Source organism: Polypterus senegalus, chromosome 2 (genome assembly GCF_016835505.1).
Source record: "Polypterus senegalus isolate Bchr_013 chromosome 2, ASM1683550v1, whole genome shotgun sequence".
Taxonomy (NCBI): domain Eukaryota; kingdom Metazoa; phylum Chordata; class Cladistia; order Polypteriformes; family Polypteridae; genus Polypterus; species Polypterus senegalus.
The window spans coordinates 148,604,780-148,627,901 of record NC_053155.1 but is presented as its reverse complement, the minus strand read 5'-3'; the positions used below and the strand labels follow the sequence as shown (position 1 = coordinate 148,627,901).

The following is a 23,122-nucleotide window of genomic DNA, read 5'->3' as shown; positions in this document are numbered from 1 at the left end:
ACACGGTGGCAGTACACATCCAGAGTCCTCAATACGGTCTTTGAGAAGAGAGATGCTCTAAAGGAACTGTTTCATCACATTCTGGAGCATCATAACGAGTATGATGAGGACACAGTGCGCTGTGCTGAGCACGTCTGGATGATTTTGAGTTTTGTTTTTTGCTTCACACATTCAATGGCATTTTTGAATATTTAGACGTGCTCTTTTCAATACTACAGGACAAAAAACTGGATGTGCAGCTTTGTCTGGCTAGGGTAAAGGAATTCTGTGACACCGTTGAGCAAAATAGAAGCCGATAGAGGAACTCTACGAGGCCACTGAACGCACCGCAGGCGCTCCAGTGCACGAAGAGGTCAAGCTCAAGATCATCGGGTGCACTACGGCCAACTCCATAGTAGACTTCTGGACAATATTATTTGCCAGACACAGACCAGATTTCAAGACTACAAAAAACTGATGGTTGTCACGCTCCTCGACCCCCAGAAGTTTTGGGAATACAGTACAAGAAAAATTTCACGCATGCAGCTTTCTCCAGTTTAACACAGAGCCACGGAGCACTTTTTGATCTGTCTCGGCTAAAAACAGAACTGACTGTAATGTATGCCATGGATGATTTTGCAGGAAAATCTCCCACTGATCTCCTTGACTTCCTTCATCAGAAAAATCTGAATAAGAGTATGGGGCAGCTGTACACATTGTTATGTTTGGCGGTGACCATTCCCGTGTCCACTGCTTCTGTCGAGCGGACATTTTCAGCCCTAAAGCGAATTAAAACTTATGCCAGAAATATGACAGGGCAGGTTCAACTTTCAGCATTAGCTTCGATGGCGATAGAAAGGGACTTTTTGATGGAACTGAAGCGCACGGATAATCCGTACGACAGAGTAATTGAACTGTTTTTGAGGAAAGAGAGGATGATGGATTTTGTTTACAAATAATCCGAATTTTTGGTGAGTAAAATGTTGCGGTTTTCCTAAATAATATTGCAAGTTTATGAGTTATTATTGATGTTTTTTATGTGTGTCGCAGCTGTAGCTGCAGTAGAAAGGAACTTGTTCACCCCTGGTTTGTCTATTCAATAAAGGCATTTATTGCGGCTACAGGAGTTATCTATCTGCGATGCAATGGCTCTTTATACTGTATTTCTGCATATTAAGATGGTTTTTATAACCAGAAATTAGTTTTTGAGGGGCGGGCTGATTCAGACGGAGCACTACTGAAGGCCTAGGTGTGAAATGTACGGTCCGAGTTTTATTAATAACATGCAAAACTTTCTGCAATGCATGCTGTTTAGTTTCTTAATTTCTGAAAAATTACATTTTCAGAAAGTTTTTATTTTTATAGCAAATTCATAGTGAACATGAACATAATTTCCTTAATAAATAAATTCACTTATACTACATGTAATTGCTTATAAAAACAAACAAAAAAAACCCAAATTAAATAAGGTTATGTTAGACAGTGCTTAAATTTGATTAATGAAATTCTTAAATATATAAGTTTCATATTCATAGTGATGTTAAAAAATGATTGTCAGGTTAACTAAATGAAAATATTTTACCTCTCTTTTGTCATCCACCATATTCCAAATAATCTGAAAATGCCTCAGATCGTTGTAACTAAGCAGCTGGTCTTCTTCAGTAGAGTAAAACAACGAGAAGTTCTCCACAATGATTGCTAAAAAAATAAAAAATAAAAATAAACTGTTTGACTTTAAGTAAAAATAATTTGACACACAATATTTTTGAATAGCTTTTACTAAATGAATTCACTATACTCGATTCCACTACTGGTTCAGTGATAGATGTTTCTTGCTTTGTCACTCACATCAGCAACTTTAACCTAAACAGGGTTCAGGTCAATTCTTACATGTTTGTATTTATTTACTGAATAAATTATTCTTGCTTGTTTCAGCTGCAATATATTTTTTGGATTTTGATAATGACAATAAGCAGTCTTCCATCCCTGGGTAGATCACATCCTGGTATGGCACCTGCTTGGCATAACAACATAAAGCCCTGTAGAAAAGATGGCGAAAGTGGCATATATTAGAATATTATGGGCACAAAATGTTTTTCTGCTCAGGACATGTACATTACTGGCTGCCTTAGAATGGCAAGCAATATTATTAAAGAGCTCAGCGACCCTGAAAAGCCATTTTCTTACTTCTACCTTAAGGCAAATGGTATAAGACCGCCAGCAGTCGCAGCAGTAGATTCAGGGATAGCTTCTACCCAGGGGCCATAAGGTTGCTATATAGTCTATCATAACAATTCAAATACTACAATATAAATAATAGTTGAAAGTGATAGATAGATAGATAGATAGATAGATAGATAGATAGATAGATAGATAGATAGATAGATAGATACTTTATTAATCCCAAGGGGAAATTATGAATTTGCTATAAAAATAAAAACTTTCTGAAAATGTAATTTTTCAGAAATTAAGAAACTAAACAGCATGCATTATAGCAAGTTTTATATGTTATTAATAAAGCTGTTTGTATAGTATATATAATTGTATACAATGTATATTAGTATATTGCATGGTAAGTATATGTTTTATTTATTTATTTGTTTTAGTTTGTTCTGCGGAGACATACAAATTTCACTGTACTATGTATATATGACAATAAACCTGACTTAGATTTTAAACAGATTTAATAAGCATACCATCTATGCAAATATTTTCTGAACCCTCTTGAATCTGAGTTTGGACACAAGGCAAGAAACAATGCTGGAAAGGGTACTACACTGCAGGACACACTCATGGCCACACCCACAGTCACATATAAAAGGATGGTTTTGTCACCAATTAATGTAACAGACAGCTCTTTGGCAGGTGAGATTAATTGAGTATTCACAGAAAAATGACATTTGCCAGGCCAGAATATAACCTGTCTGCTGTCTGCCATCATGCTGGTCACTTATTTAAATTATTATGTGGATTCTCTAAATTGATGGATTGAACATAAACATAAAAGAGGCTCAAGATAGTAAAAGTTATAAGAGTGTAGATTTATTTTGACTTTTTATACATTTAATTTACAGTTATTTGCTATTTTGAAACATAAACAGGGCATAGGTGAGGATGTACCACCATTTACTTCAACCTTATATGTCATACACTTCCAAAAGGAAAAAAAAAACGTTTTACTGTTATAATATATATTTTAAGTTTGACTTACTTCTAAACCCCAATTAAAATAAAATATGGATACATTATTAAACCAGTATTCAGTGCTTGATGTGTGACTAGTAATATCTATAAATCTTTAAGGATGTTGAACCCACTGTTTGAGAAAGTTTCTAACAATACGAGAGATTTCTTGGAAACCAGAAATATTTAGGTTTATTGTTATAGAGTAATGAGCTAACTTCATTTTTTATGTTAGTCCATGAACTAACATTTGTAATCACAGAACACAAAGAACAGAAAACAATCTTGCTACCCTTATTGTTTGTCTCCCAAAAGGGGACGTCTTGAGCAAAACAAACCAATTTTCTTGCCATTATATTTGGATACCCTAGCTATTTTGAGTTTAAAAACATGAGTGAGAGATTATCATTGAGCTTCGCTTGGTGAAATACACCTTCAGCAAAAGAAGAGCAGTAGTTCTTAGTATCCTATTGTATGGTGAAAGAGAGGTTCTGCATCCAGGAAACTGGATAACTGAGCTGTTAAGGGAAAGTTTGTTGTGCTTAGGCAGTTGAATATATGCTGAATGCTTAAGAAAGTAAACCTTACAGACAGAAGATGACTCGCAGACGAAGAAGTGAGATAGTGGTGATACTAGAGTAATACTTGGCACATGACAACGCATACTACCTGGACTCCAGCTCACTTAACAGACTGATAACAGGCTATTTAAAACTAATCAAAAAAACTAAGATCACCCAACACATATCACTCAGTTTTGGTTTGAAAAGTATGCCACTGTGGGCACTTTTCTCAAGTAAATTTCAGACTGCTCTCTATTTTAAAATAAGACATATGAGAAAATGCGTGTTACACCCAACATTATTGTGAGCAAATTCAATCACTCAACTAAACATTTCTAAATCCCTGCTTCGTTGATCAGGATTATGTATAATGTGGGCACTTTACACATTTTGGAAGTTGTGCTTATCATTAGTGAAAATAGTCTATCATTTTCTAAAATATATTTATGTCTAGCATTTGGCAACAACAAGAGTTTTCAATACTGAAACCAAGCTTATTGTCAACCTTTGGGCAGTAATCCATATATTCTGTGTCAAGAACAAGGAGAACACACCAAAGGCAACACAACACCTTGAATACATGCCAGCTATGCTGCCTTCAAAACAGCCATCAATCTAACATCAGTATCCTTATGGAATCACAGACTACAAACATGAATGCTTTGACTTTGTGTCATCATCTTTTATAGTGTGAGGACTTCTAAAGTATGGCTCTTCCCTGCAAAAACAGGTGTTGGGAGTCCCTCTATCTAGATTAAGCTGGGTGGAGAAAGTGTCTGTAAGAAGTACTGTGTAGGCTGAAACTAAGTGGTATAATAAAGTTTAAAAGTGGGAGCAACACAGTAGCACGTGATGACCCATATGAGTTCTTTACTAACATTATTTCACCCAACCAAGAGGCACCTTCAATACCTGCAATAAACTTTGAGGACTGTGTCATTCCGCCCTTCAGATACACAGATCATTTCATGGAAGATCATCATTTAACTCATAGGAAATCCCAAATGCAACATTTTATCTGCTTACCTACAAGTAAGTTGAGCATTATGTAAGCAATTATAACATAAAAGGAGCAAAAGTACATGAGTGCTCCAGCATAATTTCCACAGTCTGTCTCCCAGTATCGGTGGTTGTCAGGGGTACAGAAAGGGGGCTGAACCTAAAAGAGATAGAACACAAAGGAAAAAATTAGTAATTAGTGTGACAGTTACATGAATGGATTTTTTATAATAACTTTTTTTTACTACTGATCTCTTTAGAAAACTGCACAGAGAAGTGACATATGGTAATATTTTTGTTATATTAGCAAACATGTAAAAAGTACCAAATGTATGAGCAACATTTCTTTAAAAAATAAATTCTTAAATGCTGACACTTTGGATAATAAAATGTCAGTATTATCATTAGTTCTCTCTATTATAAAAAAAAAATCTTAAGAGGAGACCAGATGTTTTTTACTAAGATCTTTTGAACAAAGATCTTTTGAAGAGAGACAGCAACTTTCACGTCCCGCGAGACAGTCAAGTCATGTCATACTTACAACCTTTGGAAGCAAGTCCCTTGAGACGGTGACTTTTGCAAGTCACACCCTACTTACAACCATTTTCAAATAAGAACGGTCATCTAAACTCTCAGTTGTTGAAATGCTTTTGGCAGACACACTTCTTGTGCTCTCAGCTCTTAAAAATTTTATATGTTCTAGATGACACGTCAACGACTAAGCGAAGAAGAAAGAGCAGCACGTCGAAAAGAGACCCAAAAGCGTTGGAAAGAAAAGAATACAAAATAGAACAAAAGTAATCTATGTGCAAATTCTAAAAATAAAGAAAGTAATTTGTGCCAAGAGATTTATCCATGCCCCGGCCTGTAAAAAGACAAAGTAGAACGTCGAAGAATTCAAAAACATTGGCGTGATACACATGCAGAGCAGGTTAGAGATAATGGAAGTAGGAAAAGCAAAAAGAGATCGAATAGTGTTTGAGGATGTCTTGGGGAGAAGAGAGACAAGGCAATGAGACAAAAGAACAGATACTGTACAGGCTTTTCAACGTTCAAAATGCAGATCACATGGCAGGGCCAGCAGCTGATTGAGCAAATAGGAGGTAAAAAAAAAAACTTTTTGTTTTCCATTGTATCACCGTTTAATAGGGGTTTTCAGAGGAGTGACCGCATCTCCTAAGGGGTGCGTTCAGGCCCCCGGTTCACAACGTAATGTACCGCTAATGTTGGGGAAAGGGGTTGGCGAGCGAAGCAAGCAGGGGGCAAAGCCCCCTAGTTTTTATGAAAATAATCAGCAGCATATACTGTAATATGGTTTAACAATAACATTTTACAGTCATAGCATTCTAGAAACACATTGTGATATTCATGATTATGTAAGAGTTGTGTATTCTATTGGTAGATATCTTGCAATACTTGGAATATTTACTAAAACTGGTAAGGTGTCAAATTTATATGCAACAATAAAACAACAGAAAACATGACAATTAGTACTTTCCATCAGATAAATCCATACAACCTCCAAAAATTGAATAGTAAATTGCAAAAAAAAATATTGTTTAGTACACACCAGTAGAGACCAATTCAATTAGATGTTAGGCTAAACTAACTATTTGGAATAGAATCCAACTGGCTTAGATTAACCAGACATTGATTTTGCTAATTGTAAGGAACCACCAACCTTCAGATGTTCATTTTCTACATGAATTTTGATTGGTGCTGTAAGCTGGGTTAATTTCCTTAACCTGCTTATTCCAGGGCCAGAGATCAGCTCACTAAAAAGTTTCAATACAATTGCTCAATATAATTAACATTATGTAAACTAAACAGATACATTTATGAAGTTATAAAGCCAAATCTTGAAAAATAAGAGAATGGCAAGAAAGAGATGACTGACAATTTAAATTATAGTTGAACTAAAATTAAGCAATACATGATAACAAATGAGTAAGGAGTGGAGGTGTGAAGGTGTGGACTACGAACTAAAGATACTCAAGCATATTCACTCTGTGGAAAGGTCATTTAATATATAGCCTTTAAGAAGATCTTAAAATGTTATCCTACTTTAGACTCCATTTTGTCAGCATTATTACCAAAATAAGCCACCACTGCAGTTAACTTTAATATGTAAAGTATAGCTTTGCTCATACATTGAACTTTCCCCTATTTCCAGTTTAATACCTGCAAGTAATTGTGGTTGGATAAAGAGGGCACCCATTTAAATTATGCCTATAAAAATAGTTTAGAAGAGTTCAAAATAGTGTTGTTTCTATTAAGAGTGACATTTTTTCTTCAGCAAATTCTGAAAGGAATGAACAAAAACAATAAAACACGAAGAACTATCAAATCCTGACAGTCATATACTGGAGCTGAGAGTCACAAAAAGTTGCACAAATTGATACAGCAAATATGTAAGTACATGAGGATATCAAAGCTTTTTTTAGAGAAAACATATCTTTAAGAAACAGTTACTGTAAGTGAAATAAATCATGTTTTTCTTCTTCTTTACTTAAAAAACCCTAAATGTTGAACAAATGTCAGCAACAGATTTAGATGGAGTTTACTAGGCAAGAAAAAGTTCATGGAAGAATTCACTGGAGAACTGAAAAGGTTTTATACTATATGTTGGAGTCCGAGCAAAGTGTCACACTGTACTACATAATTGCAAAAAAAAGTGAAAAAATGTAGAGTTTAAATGTGTAAAATAAGGGGGAAAAGAATATATATATATATATACCGATCAGCCACAACATTAAAACTACCTGATACTGTGTAGGTCCCCCTCTGTTCACAACATCTTTGAAGGTGTCCTGTGGTATATGCCGCCAAGAACAGGTCCTTTAAGTCCTGTAAGTTGCGCGGTGGGACCTCTATGCATTGGACTTGTTTTTCTAGCTCTTCCCACAGATGCTCGACTGGATTCAGATTTGGAGAATTTAGAGGCCATACTCGTGGCCGTTCACATGATCTAAAAGAAAATATGATTCAGCAGACCAGGCCACCTCCTTCCACTATTCCATGGTACAATTTTGACACATGGTGATGCTTTCAGTGATTTTCTGGGGCCAACATGGGAACTCTGACCAGTCTGTGGCTACACAGCCCCATACCCAGCAAGCTGTTATGGTGTGTTCTGACACCTTTTAGATCTTCTGTGGGATTTGCCCAGACGGCTAACCTTTTCTCTCCACATGCATTAATGAGCCTTGGACACCCATGACCTTGTTACCATTTCACTGGTTGACCTTCCTTGTACCACTTTTAGTGGATACTAACCATTGCATACTGGGAACACTCCAGAAGATTAGCCATTTTGGAGATGCTCTGACCCCAGTAGTATAGCCATCACAATTTGGGCCTTGTCAAAGTTGCTTAGAACCTTAAGCTTGCTCGTTTTTCCAGATTCCGACACATAACTTTCAAGAACTGACTGTTCATTTGCTGCCTGATATATCCCACCCCTGGACAGGTGCCATTGTAACAAGATGATATTATTCACTTTACTTGTCAGTGGTATTAATGCTGTGGCTGATCTGTGTTTATATATGTCAGAGGGCAAATGTCCCTGTGACAACACAGGGAATGAACAGAGATTTAGAATAAACCAAATGAAATTCAAAAAGTAAGCTGACCAAATATTTATAGAGTTTCAAGATAGTTTAGTCATTCAAAGGAATCCTCTTTGAATGTAGGTGGGAGTAGCTGCAGCTGGTTGTCTGTAACTCAGTCCTTTTCTTCAGAGGTGATCTTGTCTGCCACTGAAAATTTAACAAAATGGGGCAAAGCTCATTTTGTCCTAGAAAGGCCTTTAGCTCACCAGTTTAGTTCATTTCTTTATCAGGGCAGTCAGTGCAACATCAACTGTTTGATGCCAATTGGAGCCATAAGAGAAATATCTTTTTTACAATATTCTTGACAATGTTAGTTATGTTTGCTCACTTTCTCCTTTACATTGAAAAGTAAAGCCTTGTGAATCTTTCTTTGAATGAAACATTTATTTGGTCAATCTTTGTTTAATAATTTGTGCTTTTAATTTTACATATTCAGTGGTGCTACATGTTATATAGTAACCATCAAGTATTATGTTTTAGCACAATGTAAAAAAACTGTGTACAATGCCACAACACTGTTTTGTGGAGCAAAAGCAGCTCTTATCAGCCATGAGGTGATTAAAAATTAAGGCACACATCAAGGTTATCAGCATGGCATGAAAACAGTGGTCAAGTCAATGCAAACTGATGCATTGATTAGCACCTACAAGCAGTTAGCTCCTGACAAGTATGAAGTAGACATTAGGAAGCAGGGGGTCTTGGACACATTGCAAATAATACATTTTAAAGGTTTAATGACACAACAGAACATTGATTTCACACTAAATTCTCCCCGGGCGATATTATCATTAATTACATTCATCTTGACATAAATCAATCAATTAGTACTTTAATTACAAAAGTGAATAATACTAATAAATAAAGACATTGTACTCCATCAATGAATCCATGTTTGACATAACCCCTGTTCAGAGCGCTCAGCATAAAATATGGGACTTACCAATGTGGATAGCTAGACAACCACTGAACCTGCAACCTACTGTTGATACTTGTCAAAAAAAAGTCATATTTCTACTCTTTATATGGGATTTCCCAATGTACTGTCTTTCTTCTTTGAATATATATATATATATATAAAATGTATATCTGCGGTGGGCTGGCGCCCTGCCCAGGGCTTGTTTCCTGCCTTGCGCCCTGTGTTGGCTGGGTTGGCTCCAGCAGACCCCTGTGACCATGTGGTTAGGATATAGCGGGTTGGATAATGGATGGATGGATGAAAAAATGTATATAGATACACAAGGTATGACAATTTAATTCCTGGAATCTTCTTCTTCTTTCGGCTGCTCCCGTTAGGGATTGCCATAGTGGATCATCTTCTTCCATTTCTTAATTTAATTCCTGGAATGCACCTTTAAAAATATACATGTGGAACTGTACACTAGTGGCTACTGTCGCCTTCAGAGTACTCCCCTTGTGCATCTATACACTGACTTAAATGGTGTTCCCATTTCCAGAAGCAGGCCTGGAACTCATTTTCAATATTAACGTCCCTCATTGATTTTGGCTGTCTGCTTCTGGGGTCATCCGTCACATCTTCTCGCCCATCTCTGAACCACTTATGCCACTCAAACACATTCAACTTTTTCATAACATCTTCACCATATGCCACTTGAAACAGTTGTAACGTTTCAGTTACACATTTGCCAATTTTCACACAAAATTTAATATAAGTACTCGTACGTTGCTCTAAATTTTGATTATCCATTTTTATGTCAAAGTTTACATGCAGATATATATAGGGTGGTCCAGATCTAATTATGCAATTTTCATTACGATATAAGTTTATAGTTTATTACATAGAAAATCACCCGAAAAATCCCAGACTATCGAGAAGTGTGTGAACTGACGACATGAAGAATCGTCTACACGCCGAACTAGAATCGTCCCCGCATAAATCAAAGTCATCCAGACAATCTGGATCTGCATAATTAGATCTGGACCACCCTGTATTACCTTCCCAATAGCTAACTAACAGCTTCCTCTATCAGCTTTCAATCTATGTATATATTAGTTCAAACACATTCAAACATGACTACCCATGTGATTTCGATCCAATTACATCACGGGTGACACTATGCAGCTTTTCCGGGAATTAAATTGTCACACGTATATGTACAAAACAATTCTATTTTTAATTTTTTTTTAATTATATATTTTTCTTTTAATTATATATCTGTGTTATGTAAAGTGTGCATTATTTATTTTTGTATACTATTTATGCATTATTTTTCGTTACCTAATTTTAATTTGTTTTTCTTTGTGTGTAATTCCTTCTTTGACATCTTGTAAAGCCCTTTGACCAACATTGTTTGTATGAAAAGATACTAGAGAAATAAATGCTATTATTTGGCTGTTGGAAAAGGACACATTTCTGGTTATTGGTATTTTTGTAGTAAAACCCATTAAGGGTGTTCTTTTAGAAGTATTATTTAGCTATGCTGAATTTTAGTGCTTCTTCTTTACATCTTGATGGTTCAAATGTGGACAATGCATCTTGCCTTCAAGTTTTTGTGGGTTTTGACAAGCACTCTGGTTTACCTGCACATCTTGTCACTGTTGTATTATTCTGGAGGGAGTGAATAAATTCTGCAATGGTATCAATGCCAAAAATGAGGTAGGGCACTGTAAACAGTACAGAACATTACTGAGCTTCTCTGTGCTCTAATTGGCAACAGTCTAATTCGGCATATCATCCAGGTCTATCAATCAGAAAAAAAACACATTTTAAAAAAGTTTAAATCTTAATGTCTGATTGAGTGAGTGGAGCAAAGTGGTTTATGAGAGACATAGCAAGAATCATTTGCATAGTCAAACTGTTAGTGATTACTGGAGTGTGAAGATATACAGATACTTGATTTAAAAACCAACTCCCTATGCACTTATTATGTTATCCACCTGGTCTTTTTATATTCCCATCCTAAGCAAGAATTTTAGAACCAGCATTTATTGTAATATCTGATTCTGCCAGGATAGGGGTGGGCCCCTAGTGATTCTATAACATATAAACCAAAAAGCCTGCTAAAACTTTCAAAGTCAGTGCCCTACAATGAATGGTGTAAAGCTTTTTTCAGATAATGGCGAAAAGTTAATTGATTCTCTGCAAAAATGGCCTGCTGGGCTTTTGACTCTTTTTTTATTTTTCATTTGATTTTTTGAAATCCATGAGAACCTGTCTCATAATGGGCTTTTTCGTCAAATTGCTCACTGAGCTATATGAGGTGTTACATTGTTGATTCTGAAGTATTCAACGTTCAGATATTAATATTTAGGAAAGATGTATTGACTGTGTTGTTTTGATTTTTGTACTTATAGTAATTTGGTCTTTAAGTTTAATAAAACAAAACAAAAGCTCTGAAACTGGGCTTTTTACTCTAGCAAAGACTCGCTAGACAGCACTCTGTAAACTATCACTACTGTTTTTGGAAAGTTTCTACCTTGGTATGTTTATGATACTCCATCAACTGTAATATCATAACTGTAATTCATGTTGTAGTTATCTATGCAAAATACACATTTTTGAAATGAGTTAAAATATGCTGAAGATTTTCAGTGCAATTAACAGATAAATTAGATTACACAACTATCTTCAGGCCACTGATTGTTCACTGATGTTATGGCCAGGGGGAAAAAGCTGTCCCTGAAGTGAGAGGAGCAAGTTTTGACTCTCTGGTAGCACAAACAAGAAGGCAGAAGTGGAAACAGGGGATGTGCTGGATGGGTGGCAACAGAGATGATGAATTCAGCTCTCCTCAGACTTCTGCTGGAGCAGATGGTATTAAACGGTGGAAGATGAGCCACATTCATCTTAGGAGCAGTACAGACAGTCTTTTGGAAATGTATGCACTCCTGGTAAGTCAGGTTGCCATACCACACCGTGACACATCCAGTCAGGACACTTTCAATAGTTCAGCGGCACACACTCAACAGAATTTTGATTTCTACATCAAAGGTCTATACCCACTTCAGCAAACAGGGCCTTTGCTGAGCCCTTCTGAGGATGCAGGTGGTGTTGACAGACAGTCAGTGATCCAGACACCCAGAAACCTAAAGCTGCTAACTGACTGAAAGGGGGTACTGTTTATGTGGAGTGCAAAGTGATTGCCTATTCTTTTCCTGAAGTCAACAATGGCCACCTTTGTTTTGACAAAGTTAGGGAGAGGTTGTTGTCATGGATCTGTACAGACAGGTCTTTTACCTCCCTCCTGTAGGTAGCCTCGTTATCATCGCTGATGAGGCCAGTGATGGCGGTGCCATCTGCAAACTCAGTAATGCTAGTGCCCTTGTGCTTTGCTACATAGTTATAGGTGAAAAGATTGTATAGCAGTGGACTGAGGCAGCAGCCTTGCAAAATGTCGATGTTGGTGAACAGCGTGGAGGAGTTGGCAGTCCTCACTGACTGGGATCTATTTGTCAGTAAGTCATACACCCATCCACAATTGGAGCTTCTCACTCAAGGTCTCTAAACTTCATCACTAGGCTGGTGGGCAAAATGGTGTTAAAGGCAGAGCTATAGCCAATGAACAAGCATCCTGGCATATGTGTTTTACTTTTCCAGATGTCCCAGACCAATATGCAGGTCGAGGTAGGTGGCGTCATCTACATACAGTATCTGATCTGCTGGTTTGAAAAATGTAGGGCATCTAGGGTAGCAGGGATGTTGTAGTTAATGACCAGTTTCTCTAGACATCATCATGGAGGTTAACACAATGGCCCGATTGTTGTTCAGGCAGGAAAACAGCAAATTTCTTTGGCACAGGCATAACTGTGGTTTTCTTATAACACTACAGTGCACCAGATGCTACCCTGTTTTTATAACAACAAAGATGTTCTCTTAAGTATAAAAAGAAAAAACTACAATTTCTTCTCTAATCAATTTGTTTTATATTTAAAGAGGCAGGACTGATGTCATCTTTTACAATTGGTCTTCAGTATAGGAAACAAGGAGCAAATTGCTAGAATACAACCAGACATACTTGTTAATTCCAGAAATTGCCCACAATGTAGGTAGCACTTTAAATTTCTTTCCGTGCTACATTTTAAAATAAAAAAAAACCATATAAATACATAGATAATATAACTTATTTATTATAAGCTGTATTGTAGTGACAGGTATGGTGGGGTAGGTTTGGACGTGAAATGAGCTTCTGTGGGTTGAGTAACCGGACATGTTTTTATACAAGCAGCACAAGCAGCAGATTTACACATGGCTCAGATGGCTTAGCAACACTGCCCCGATATCTTTTATGAAGGGCCTTTATGTCGAAGAGAGTGTGCTTCACTTTCAAATCTACACTTAAGATATTTTTTTTTTCTTTTTTCTTTTTTGTTTTCAAGAACTACTGTATTCCCCTTTAATTATATCTAAAGTAACATTACAGCCCTTCATTGTGCAACAGTTTTAAAAATTTTGGTGTCAGTTTTCACAATGCATTATGCTTTATGCTTGATGTCAGTTGTTTCCAAGCTCTTCCTAGAACTACCAGTAATGCATTCCTGTTTCTGTTCAAGATACGGATTCATGATGTCAGTTTTATGCTGTAATCTTGTTTGTTCTAAAAGGTATAAAAGAAAGGCTGATTTTTTTTTGGTCATTGAAATTGACATCAGTCAACAGAAATCAAAGTTTTTAATGAAGATGTAAATGCCTGAAGAAAAAAACAAACAAAAATTTTGCAAGGATTTCCATGAGCATGCCTAATATTAATACAGTGAGTAACATATAGCCCACAATCCCAGTGCTTTACTGGATACATTTTACAGATATACCCCACTGACGCTCAGAGGAAATAGCCACGAACCTTACTGTTGTTTATCAAGCCACATTATCGAGCCAAATTTGAGATTTTTACTATGTGCATTTTATTAGTGATCCAATATTGCCCTCTAATGGCAATATGCCAACAATGCATGGTTATTGAAATAACTATTTATAAAAGTAAAGCAATAAAGGAGTACTGCTAAGCAGTTATGACATGTAGTTTAAGAAATGTCATGATTTTACTCAAGGCTTGCCATTTCTGACTGGTCCTCCTGAATTTTTTATAAGGTGAGAAGTAAGCTTAAATATGAATTGTTGAAACAGTACTTACAGGCTTTGTTCCTCTGTACTCTAAGCTGAATTAATCAGGTCTGGGACTGAATGGATGGATTATCATTGAATGTTTGGCTAATCAGTATTCATTATGACTATTTTTGGAGCACAAGCAGGCTAAGTGCCTTACTCAGTGTCAAGTTCAGTGGTGGGAAATCAAATGGAAAATTTGTGGCATTGGGCATAACAACACACTGCCTTCCTACTATGCCAAACTGTCTTAAAAATACTTTACTGGGGAAATAATGAAACAATGAAACATTACATTTCAAATAACACTTTGGAACAAGGGATACTTGCTATAGTGCATCTAACACTCACTAATTGGTATGTAACACAGAGTCTTTTGATTGATGAATACACCATGGGTATCACATATTCTAAAGTGCCATCTGTGCCAAGTCTTATAAAGATTCAACTAAGCATTTGTTACGGACTTATTGAATACCAAACAAACAAATAAATCATTCTAGGTAGCCATAAATCTAAAATGTTAATAAAATTAGGGGCAATCTTCTTCTTGATATAGTGTTTTCAGGCAAAGGCAGAATCTGCTAGTACCTGGTCATTAAAGAGTCAGGCACATAATCCGAAACTCTACTACAAAGCTTGTTTAATGCTGAACAGAGCAGAACTACAGATCTGTTTATTAACTCAGGCCCTTCCATATGACAACTGCTAGCCAACCATTAACAGTAATAATTTCATAACAGTGACTGAAGTGTCAGACGTTTTCCCATACAGTGTTGGTTTCCCACCCACCAACAATTGCCACCTGTGGCAGAAGTCCTCAGCCAGTTACTGTATGTCATTTGTGTATTTGAGCTGTGGTGAGAACTTAGTTAGGGGGACAGGGTTTCACGCCAGGTTAAAGACAATCAGTTTCAAAGGGTGAACCTAATGTCAGTTACAATATTTTGTTCATTCCCTGAATTCATGCAGTGATATTCTAGCTTTAGTTCATTGCTCCAGCTTTTGGCTAATTAGATTCATTGAGATTTATTTTTTGATTTGACTAGACAGAAAACAGGTAATCCTAATGACCTAAGCTGAAAGGTGTATAGTTTAAAAAAAAAATATATATATATATATATATATATATATATATATATATATATATATATATATATATATATATATATATTTAAATGGAAGATTGGCTGTACTACTCTTTGAATGAGATATTAATACTCTGAAGCATTTAAAATATTGTACTTTGAGTGTGAATATCAAAAATAAAGGCATTATACACTTACCATACAATCATGCATGATCTTGTTCCAGTCTTCCCCAGTAACAATCCTGAATAGAACTGTTATGGCTTTCCCAGCAGTTGAGAAGTTTGCATGTCTGAAATTATTAATAAAAATGAGAAAAGAAACACTTCAGATAGTAATACAATTTTCAGAAATAGTTAACATTTTCCTTATTCTAAGATAAAGATGAATGTATTCTGTAATTTACAATACAAGTTTTAGCTTTTCCAAGTTTTGGTGAATATATGCTGCAAAACATTATATTGTTTTTTTTTTGCAGACTTTCTTGACAGTGCTCAAGTAAAACTGTCTAAACTACAAGTTTTAAAGGCAACTCCTGCCAAAGCCATATGTTGAGGTTCATTGAATTTAGTCTTGTGACATTTGGCTGTCAAGGCTGCTTAAAGTAACGTGTGCCTACCTGTTAATATTTTCTCCATACTTCACAGTGCCAAACAACACTACACCAGCAAAGGCATAGCAGAGGAGCAAAAGAAACATCCCCACGATGATGAAGAAACTTTTGTACATACTGACGACCACAGTGAGCAGCAGCATTTTAAGTGTCACCTGTGGAGTGAAAGATAAACGCATAAAATAAGATGCCATCAAACTGCAGTATAAAGTTCACAGCTAAAATGATGCTTATTACACTAACAAATCCATGTATGGATTAAGCAGTGTGTGTTTTATCTAGCATCCTTTACACTGACAAAAATGTTAGAACCAAATACAATGCAGAATATTGAAGAATACTGCATTGATTCATTCATTTTATGCTGTCTATAGGTCAAATAAAAGTAGTAACATGTGTACACAAAATGCTAATCCTTGCAGAAATCGCTTTTACATTTATTCTATTACCTGTCTTCGACACGTAAAGTGGCAATATTTTAGACTTTGCTATCCCCCAACTAAAGATACATCTTTGAATAAATGGCATCAAAAGGAAAATAATGTCTAGTGTGTACAGTATACTGTAAGTTGCTGCTCAGAACTTCATTCTTGTGCACACATGACGTGTTGCACTTATGGGAGTATCTTTTTATGAAACCTTTTCAACTTTAGTGAGATTTTACCTTACTATCCCTGTGTAGGGCGGCATGGTGGCGCAGTGGGTAGCAGTTAGGAGACCTGGGTTCGCTTTCCAGGTCCTCCCTGCATGGAGTTTGCATGTTCTCCCCATGTCTATGTGGGTTTCCTCCGGTTTCCTCCCACAGTCCAAAGACATGCAGGTTAGGTGCATTGACAATTCTAAATTGTCCCTAGTGTGTGCTTGGTGTAGGTGTGTGTGTGTGTGCGCCCTGCGGTGGGCTGGCGCCCTGCCCGGGGTTTGTTTCCTGCCTTGCGCCCTGTGTTGGCTGGTATTTTTTCCAGCAGACCCCCGTGACCCTGTAGTTAGGATATAGCGGGTTGGATAATGGATGGATGGATGGATGGATGGATGGATCCCTGTGTAATAAAGCAACACAAAGTTTTTCTTCATTCTCTGCATCTGACGTCATGTTCTCCGCCATCCAAGGAAAGTGAGCTTCCTTAAACTTACACAGCTGTCATTAAAAAGGTTACAGATAAGTTATACCACATATATTTGGAGTGACTTACAGTATTGTATATTCTGTTATAAACAGCACCACTGTATGCCATTCAAAACTTAAAATGTCAAAACTCTCTACTTACATCCAGTAACAAATAGTTTTATTAAACTAAATATGCAGAATAAGAAATAGTGATGACAGAAGACAATGTAGTACTGGAGATCTAAATAGGCCAATTTATTCCTCTGGACTAGGTTATGGAATTTTCGTTTTACCCTAACCGTTCAATATTTACATAGTATTTGTTTACAATGTCGGTACCTTTTCTGTCAATTACATAAAACCCTGTCTGTCTGTCTTAAAGCAGAGTTTGAGAAGACTGTGTTACTATACACTCTGAAGACTACTTGGACAATATTCCAGTGACAATGGCAAGATAATTACAATTAACAAATGAGAAGAGACAGAGCATTATTACCCTTAGAAGTGTAGGCCTTTCATTTAGAGAAATTGCAAAAAAAAAAAATATCAGTGTCAGTGAGTACAGTGTCCTACACAATCCAAAGGCAGTTGAAACTGAAAGAACAGCTTCAAGCACAGCTTAACAGTGGTCAAAAAAGCAAGCCTTAGTTTCTACTGTGAATAGGAGACTTTATGATGCAGGTTTTAAAGGACAAAATAGGGTTTTGAAATACTGTGCCGTGGACTACTGCAGAATGAAAGAAAGTCTCCACATTACAGTAGAAATTGAGGTAGTTAGGAGGTAGAGCAGTCAGTGGCAATACGAAGAACGGTGCTTCACTGATGGGTTACTCCCACTAAACAGTCTGGAGGAGCAGGTGTGATCGAGGGTTCCACGGATGCCACTGCATTGACAGATAGGTGGTAGGACAATGGAGGTCCAGCTCTGAGCATCCAAGAAGATAGTGGTCAGGATGAGACCCAGAGAGAGACTGCAAGTGTAGGCCTCTCAAGACCTAAAGGATAAGCTAGAGAGATGGAGGGAAAAAGATGCTCTGGGCTGGTAGGAAAGGCAAGAAAAGGAAATCCGATATCTACCTGGTTTTATTCTTGTTTATAATGGTTGAAAGAACTTGGTTTTAATCTCCATGACTGCACTGATTTCACAGAGGATTATTTATTTATTTATCGATTAAGACTGCACTGCACTTTGTTTTGGAACACTGTTGATTAGAATAAAAGCAGTATGCACACTGTTTGCAGCAAATTCTTGATGCTATACGTCCTCATTGCTCAGTCCATCTTTGTCTCATGACTATTGTTGTTCAGAGTTCAAAGAGGAAGTGCCAGCTGTGGGCAACCAGGGCATCACAGACAAATATTATTAGTTAAGTAAGTTAATGCTAAATTTAGAGGTATCACACATAAAGGAATATCCTTGTATGTCCCCACTAGAAGTTTCATGTAAAAAATGCCAGTATTAAGAAATATCCATAATCAGATATAAATCAAGGGGAGGATGAAATTCATTAACAAGAATTTATGAGTAATTTGTTGTGTCGTATGGACTAGCCAATGTGCCTGTCATTTTTCATTCTTATATAAATGAAATTTCTAGAGATGTTTTATTGTATATAGCAGTGTTTCCCAACGTTTGTTCTGTGCTGGTAAACTCTTTGTAACAAAAAACATCCCAAGGCACATCATTATTCTTCTAACCACAAACAGATTATACCTTATACATGTGCTGCCTTTATGCCAGCTTCTCCAGCTAGTCCTGTCCTCCTTAGATAGGTCTCAATCACCTGAGGAGCTGGTTCCCCTCAGGTTCAGACCCAGGTGAACTACATTATTTTTTCCACAGCACACCTGGGAAGCTCTCACAGCACACTGGTTGAAAAACACTGGTGTATAGATTAGATACTAATTTTTTAAAAGATTTTGGCTCAAATACCCAACATGCACAAGCAGGCTTTTAACCCAACTTTGGAAGAACCATCTTATTTTTAAACTAGAACAAAATGTGAATTTCATTGAAAGTCCTGAAATCTCTAGGTCTGGCCATAAGCCTGGACCAGTTGAAAGTAAGAGTTATTTTAGACCGACAAAAAACAAGTCTATTAAACATTTCCAACAATTTATTGTGTTTGTTAATGTTACTGCCACTTAATCAATTTTAGTTCTGTGATAGTGTTAATGTACCAGTATAAAAACTTTATAAAACATAAACCAGGACTACTTGTCTCATGAGATCAGTCGTGAACAGCTGACTATCAATTTCCAAATATAAATTGTTCATAGTCTGTAAAATGTACTATATATTATAGCATAATGTTTAATAAAACATAGTAAAATAAAGGAATGTAACTATTGAATAAAAGTATAGCTAAGTATATACAAAGAAATGTGGCATAATCTTTTCTTTAAAATGTTGAGAAAAGTTTTTTTCCCGTGCATCAGCAGAATGTATGTAAATCGCTTTGTTAGAAAAGTGCTATATAAATGTAATTAATTAACTGACTATTTAATTCATTAATTAAATAAGTAAGCACCTGGCACCTATGCACTAACATGCTATGCATGCACCAGCATTCTTTATAGCACGGCTCCAGCTGTACGTGTGGGAAGTCTCCTGGCAGCAGATGCTCAGAATACAAAGTCTCACCAAGTTAGACTTTATAATCTGGGGGGAAGTGAAAAAGGTTGTCTACTATGAAAAGCTGTACTTTGAAGCTTTTACCCATCATAGCACACAGAAGAAAGTACGAAAAGAACATCACTTTGATGTCTGCTGGGATACGAATGGAGCTTAAATCAACATTTAATAAAGTGTACAGAAAAAGTTTCATCTTTCCTAATTTTTATGCAGAATTCCAGTTTTTCATTTCTTATTTGCTCAGCTATAACATTTTTCAACTGATTCCATTCTTTTATGGTCTCACTACACATGACAACGTAACATTTGCAGATCAAAACCACTAGTGTTAAATTAAAGCTGAAAAGCTTGTATAAGGGACATTTTTCAGTGCTAAATTAACACTTGCTCTTTGCTATATGTTTTAATTAAAATATGTATTATTTTGTTTTCTAAATTGCCTTTGCCATGTGTCAGTATCGGTATGACCAAAAACAAATAAAAACATAGATACTCTGCCTTGGCATCATCATTTAGTGAAATGTCAAAAATCAGCCTGCCATACATGATGGTGGTATCCCCACAAAAAGCTCACAACACGATGAAAGCAGCATAGGATGGTTGTGTTCCCACAGAAAAGCTCACAACACGATGAAAGCAGCACTGGATAGCTGTGATCCCACAGAAAAGTTCACAACACGATGACAAGAGCAGCCTTGACTCATGGCCTCCCATGGAAAAAATGAAGAGAAAGAATATCAAATGAAAGAACACAGAAATCACAATAATTATGATTTTATGAATACAGTATTAAGAATTTAAGCAGCCAATATGCACTTTTGCCATTTGTTTTAGCAGCAATATGAACCGCCAACATTTGACTTAATTAGCTCCCAAGAGAAGAGCTGTAGATGAGAGATTTCTTTACTTGAATGTCCATTTGAATTTTGGCTGCTGAAACCCCACAGCACTGCAGAATATCCATGGATATTATAAATTATTACTGTCTGAAAGAACGCCAAGACCTGACAGAAGTTACAAGTAAATGGATAAAATAAGACTTAGGATGGCAATAACATCTGGTATTATATTCATGCACTTTTTTTTTAGATTTACTCACGTGCTTCCCACAGATAGAAAAGAATCTAAAAACTATAATGCAGGCTCCCATCATGTAAGTATATTCATTCTGCAGTAATAGAAAGAAAAAAATAAAGTAAGAATAGAGTTAAATATTTATAACAATCAAATCAGAAGAATCCTTACTAAGTCCATTAACTTACGCTCTATAACCTTGCCAATTCCATGCATCCTACTATGCAGTATAGCAAAAATAAATAAACAAACTATTAATTAAGATGTTAATCTAAGAGAAGCTACCTTCACATAGACGAGAAAATATTTTGCAAAATATTTATTTATTTTTGGTGCAAACACTTTTATTATAAATGAAATATAATAAAATAACACCAGTAAAATAGGTTTCCAGTAAAACAGATCAACAACAAAGTAAAGTTCCCATCCTTTTACTACATATCAGATAATTATTACTCCATTGAACTAAGATTTTTAGAATGCATATATTTATAACAGGGTGGCATGGTGGTGCAGTGGATAGTGCTGCTGCCTCGCAGTTAGGAGACCCAGGTTCGCTTCCCAGGTCCTCCCTGTGTGGAGTTTGCATGTTCTCCCCATGTGTGCGTGGGTTTCCTCCCAAAGACATGCAGGTTAGGTGGACTGGCGATTTTAAATTGTCCCTGTGTGTGTGTGTGCCCTGCGGTTGGCTGGCACCCTGTCCAGGGTTTGTTTCCTGCCTTGCGCTCTGTGCTGGCTGGGATTGGCTCCAGCAGACCTCCATGACCCTGTAGATAGGATATAGCGGGTTGGACGATGGATGGATATATTTATAACTATATTCTGTAAATCCATAAACCCAGTCTAGTTTAGCAGTTACTGTTAGGTGAGAAAAATACATGGATGCTAACTACGGATGTGCTACTATTATTTTTTTTGATGGTTCAACTTGATTTTCTAGTATACCGAATCTAGTCAATCACTACTATCATCTTTTTAATCAATTTTATGTGTTTGCAGAAGAATGATCAATTTCTTAATGTTAACATATTTTACTAACATTGCAGTAGCTCTTTGTCCATCAAATGTTCCTGTCAGCAGCTTTTAAAACACAACAGCAAGAAAAATTATCTAACAACAAAAGTAGAAAGACAAAACCCCTTCCTCTCTGTTAACTTTCTTAAAATTCCCTTTCCTTCCCACTACTCTCAGAAACTGGCATACTTTATAAAAGGTAAGCAGTTATCTTGAATGGGTTTTTTACTACCTGCAAGTTATAAAAATGGTTGAAACACAGCGGCCACAGTAGTCAGTTCTTATGGAGTGTTGGAATTGCTGGCAGTTACAGTATCTATTTTAATGGTACCCATTCCCTTTTGCATTTACATAGGCAGGAATATACTGTGGGCGGCACAGATGCAATGGGTATCGCTGCTGCCTCGCAGTTAGGAGACCCAGGTTCGCTTCCCGGGTCCTCCCTGCGTGGAGTTTGCATGTTCTCTCCGTGTCTGCGTGGGTTTCCTCCGGGTGCTCCAGTTTCCTCCCACAGTCCAAAGTCATGCAGGTTAAGTACATTGGCGATTCTAAATTGTCCCTAGTGTGTGCTTGGTGTGTATGTGTGCGTGCCCTGCGGTGGGCTGGTGCTCTGCCCGGGGTTTGTTTCCTGCCTTGCATCCTGTGTTGGCTGGGATTGGCTTCAGCAGACCCCCGTGACCCTGTAGTTATGATATAGCGAGTTGAATAATGGATGGATGGATGGATGGAATATATTGTACGATCATCTGCCAGTAGCCTTTACTCTCTCTTTGGTTTCACCCTCGAAAATCATTACCCACTAGGCCATTTTTCCTTAAATAACTTTCCTTTAGGGTGTCTTCCTCTTTTCAACCTTTACCAAAAACTATCTCACTTTAATTGTCTTATATAAAGTAGAGCCCATAATATCTTACAAATACATATAGTGGTTTCAGAAATTATTTTTAACACCTTCACTTTGTGGTCACTTCATTTTGTTGTAGATTTAATTTTAAATGGATAAAAAATTTGTCAGTTTTGCCCATCAATCTACACTCCTTAACCTATAATGACACAGTGAAAACATGCTTTCAAAAAGTATTTTGAGTAAATACAAATGCAAACAGCACATGTCTTATTTCTGAAGACTTTTCTTCTGATAGAAATCAAATCATATTATGTTAGTTGATCAAGGGACTGAAAACTTTTGTAAGGCAC

General features: G+C 36.7%; 1 protein-coding gene across 1 annotated transcript in view; it reads right to left on the bottom strand.

Moving 5' to 3' along the window:
• The window catches only part of nalcn (sodium leak channel, non-selective), an 828,408-nt gene that overhangs the window by 26,479 nt on the left and 778,807 nt on the right, over positions 1-23,122 (bottom strand). Inside the window, exons 36-40 of the mRNA XM_039744792.1 lie at positions 20,937-21,005; positions 16,104-16,252; positions 15,683-15,776; positions 4,752-4,884; positions 1,562-1,677 (exon numbers count right to left, since the gene is read on the bottom strand). Of these exons, the coding sequence (XP_039600726.1) occupies positions 1,562-1,677; positions 4,752-4,884; positions 15,683-15,776; positions 16,104-16,252; positions 20,937-21,005 (561 nt within the window). The remainder of the gene's footprint in view (positions 1-1,561; positions 1,678-4,751; positions 4,885-15,682; positions 15,777-16,103; positions 16,253-20,936; positions 21,006-23,122) is intronic.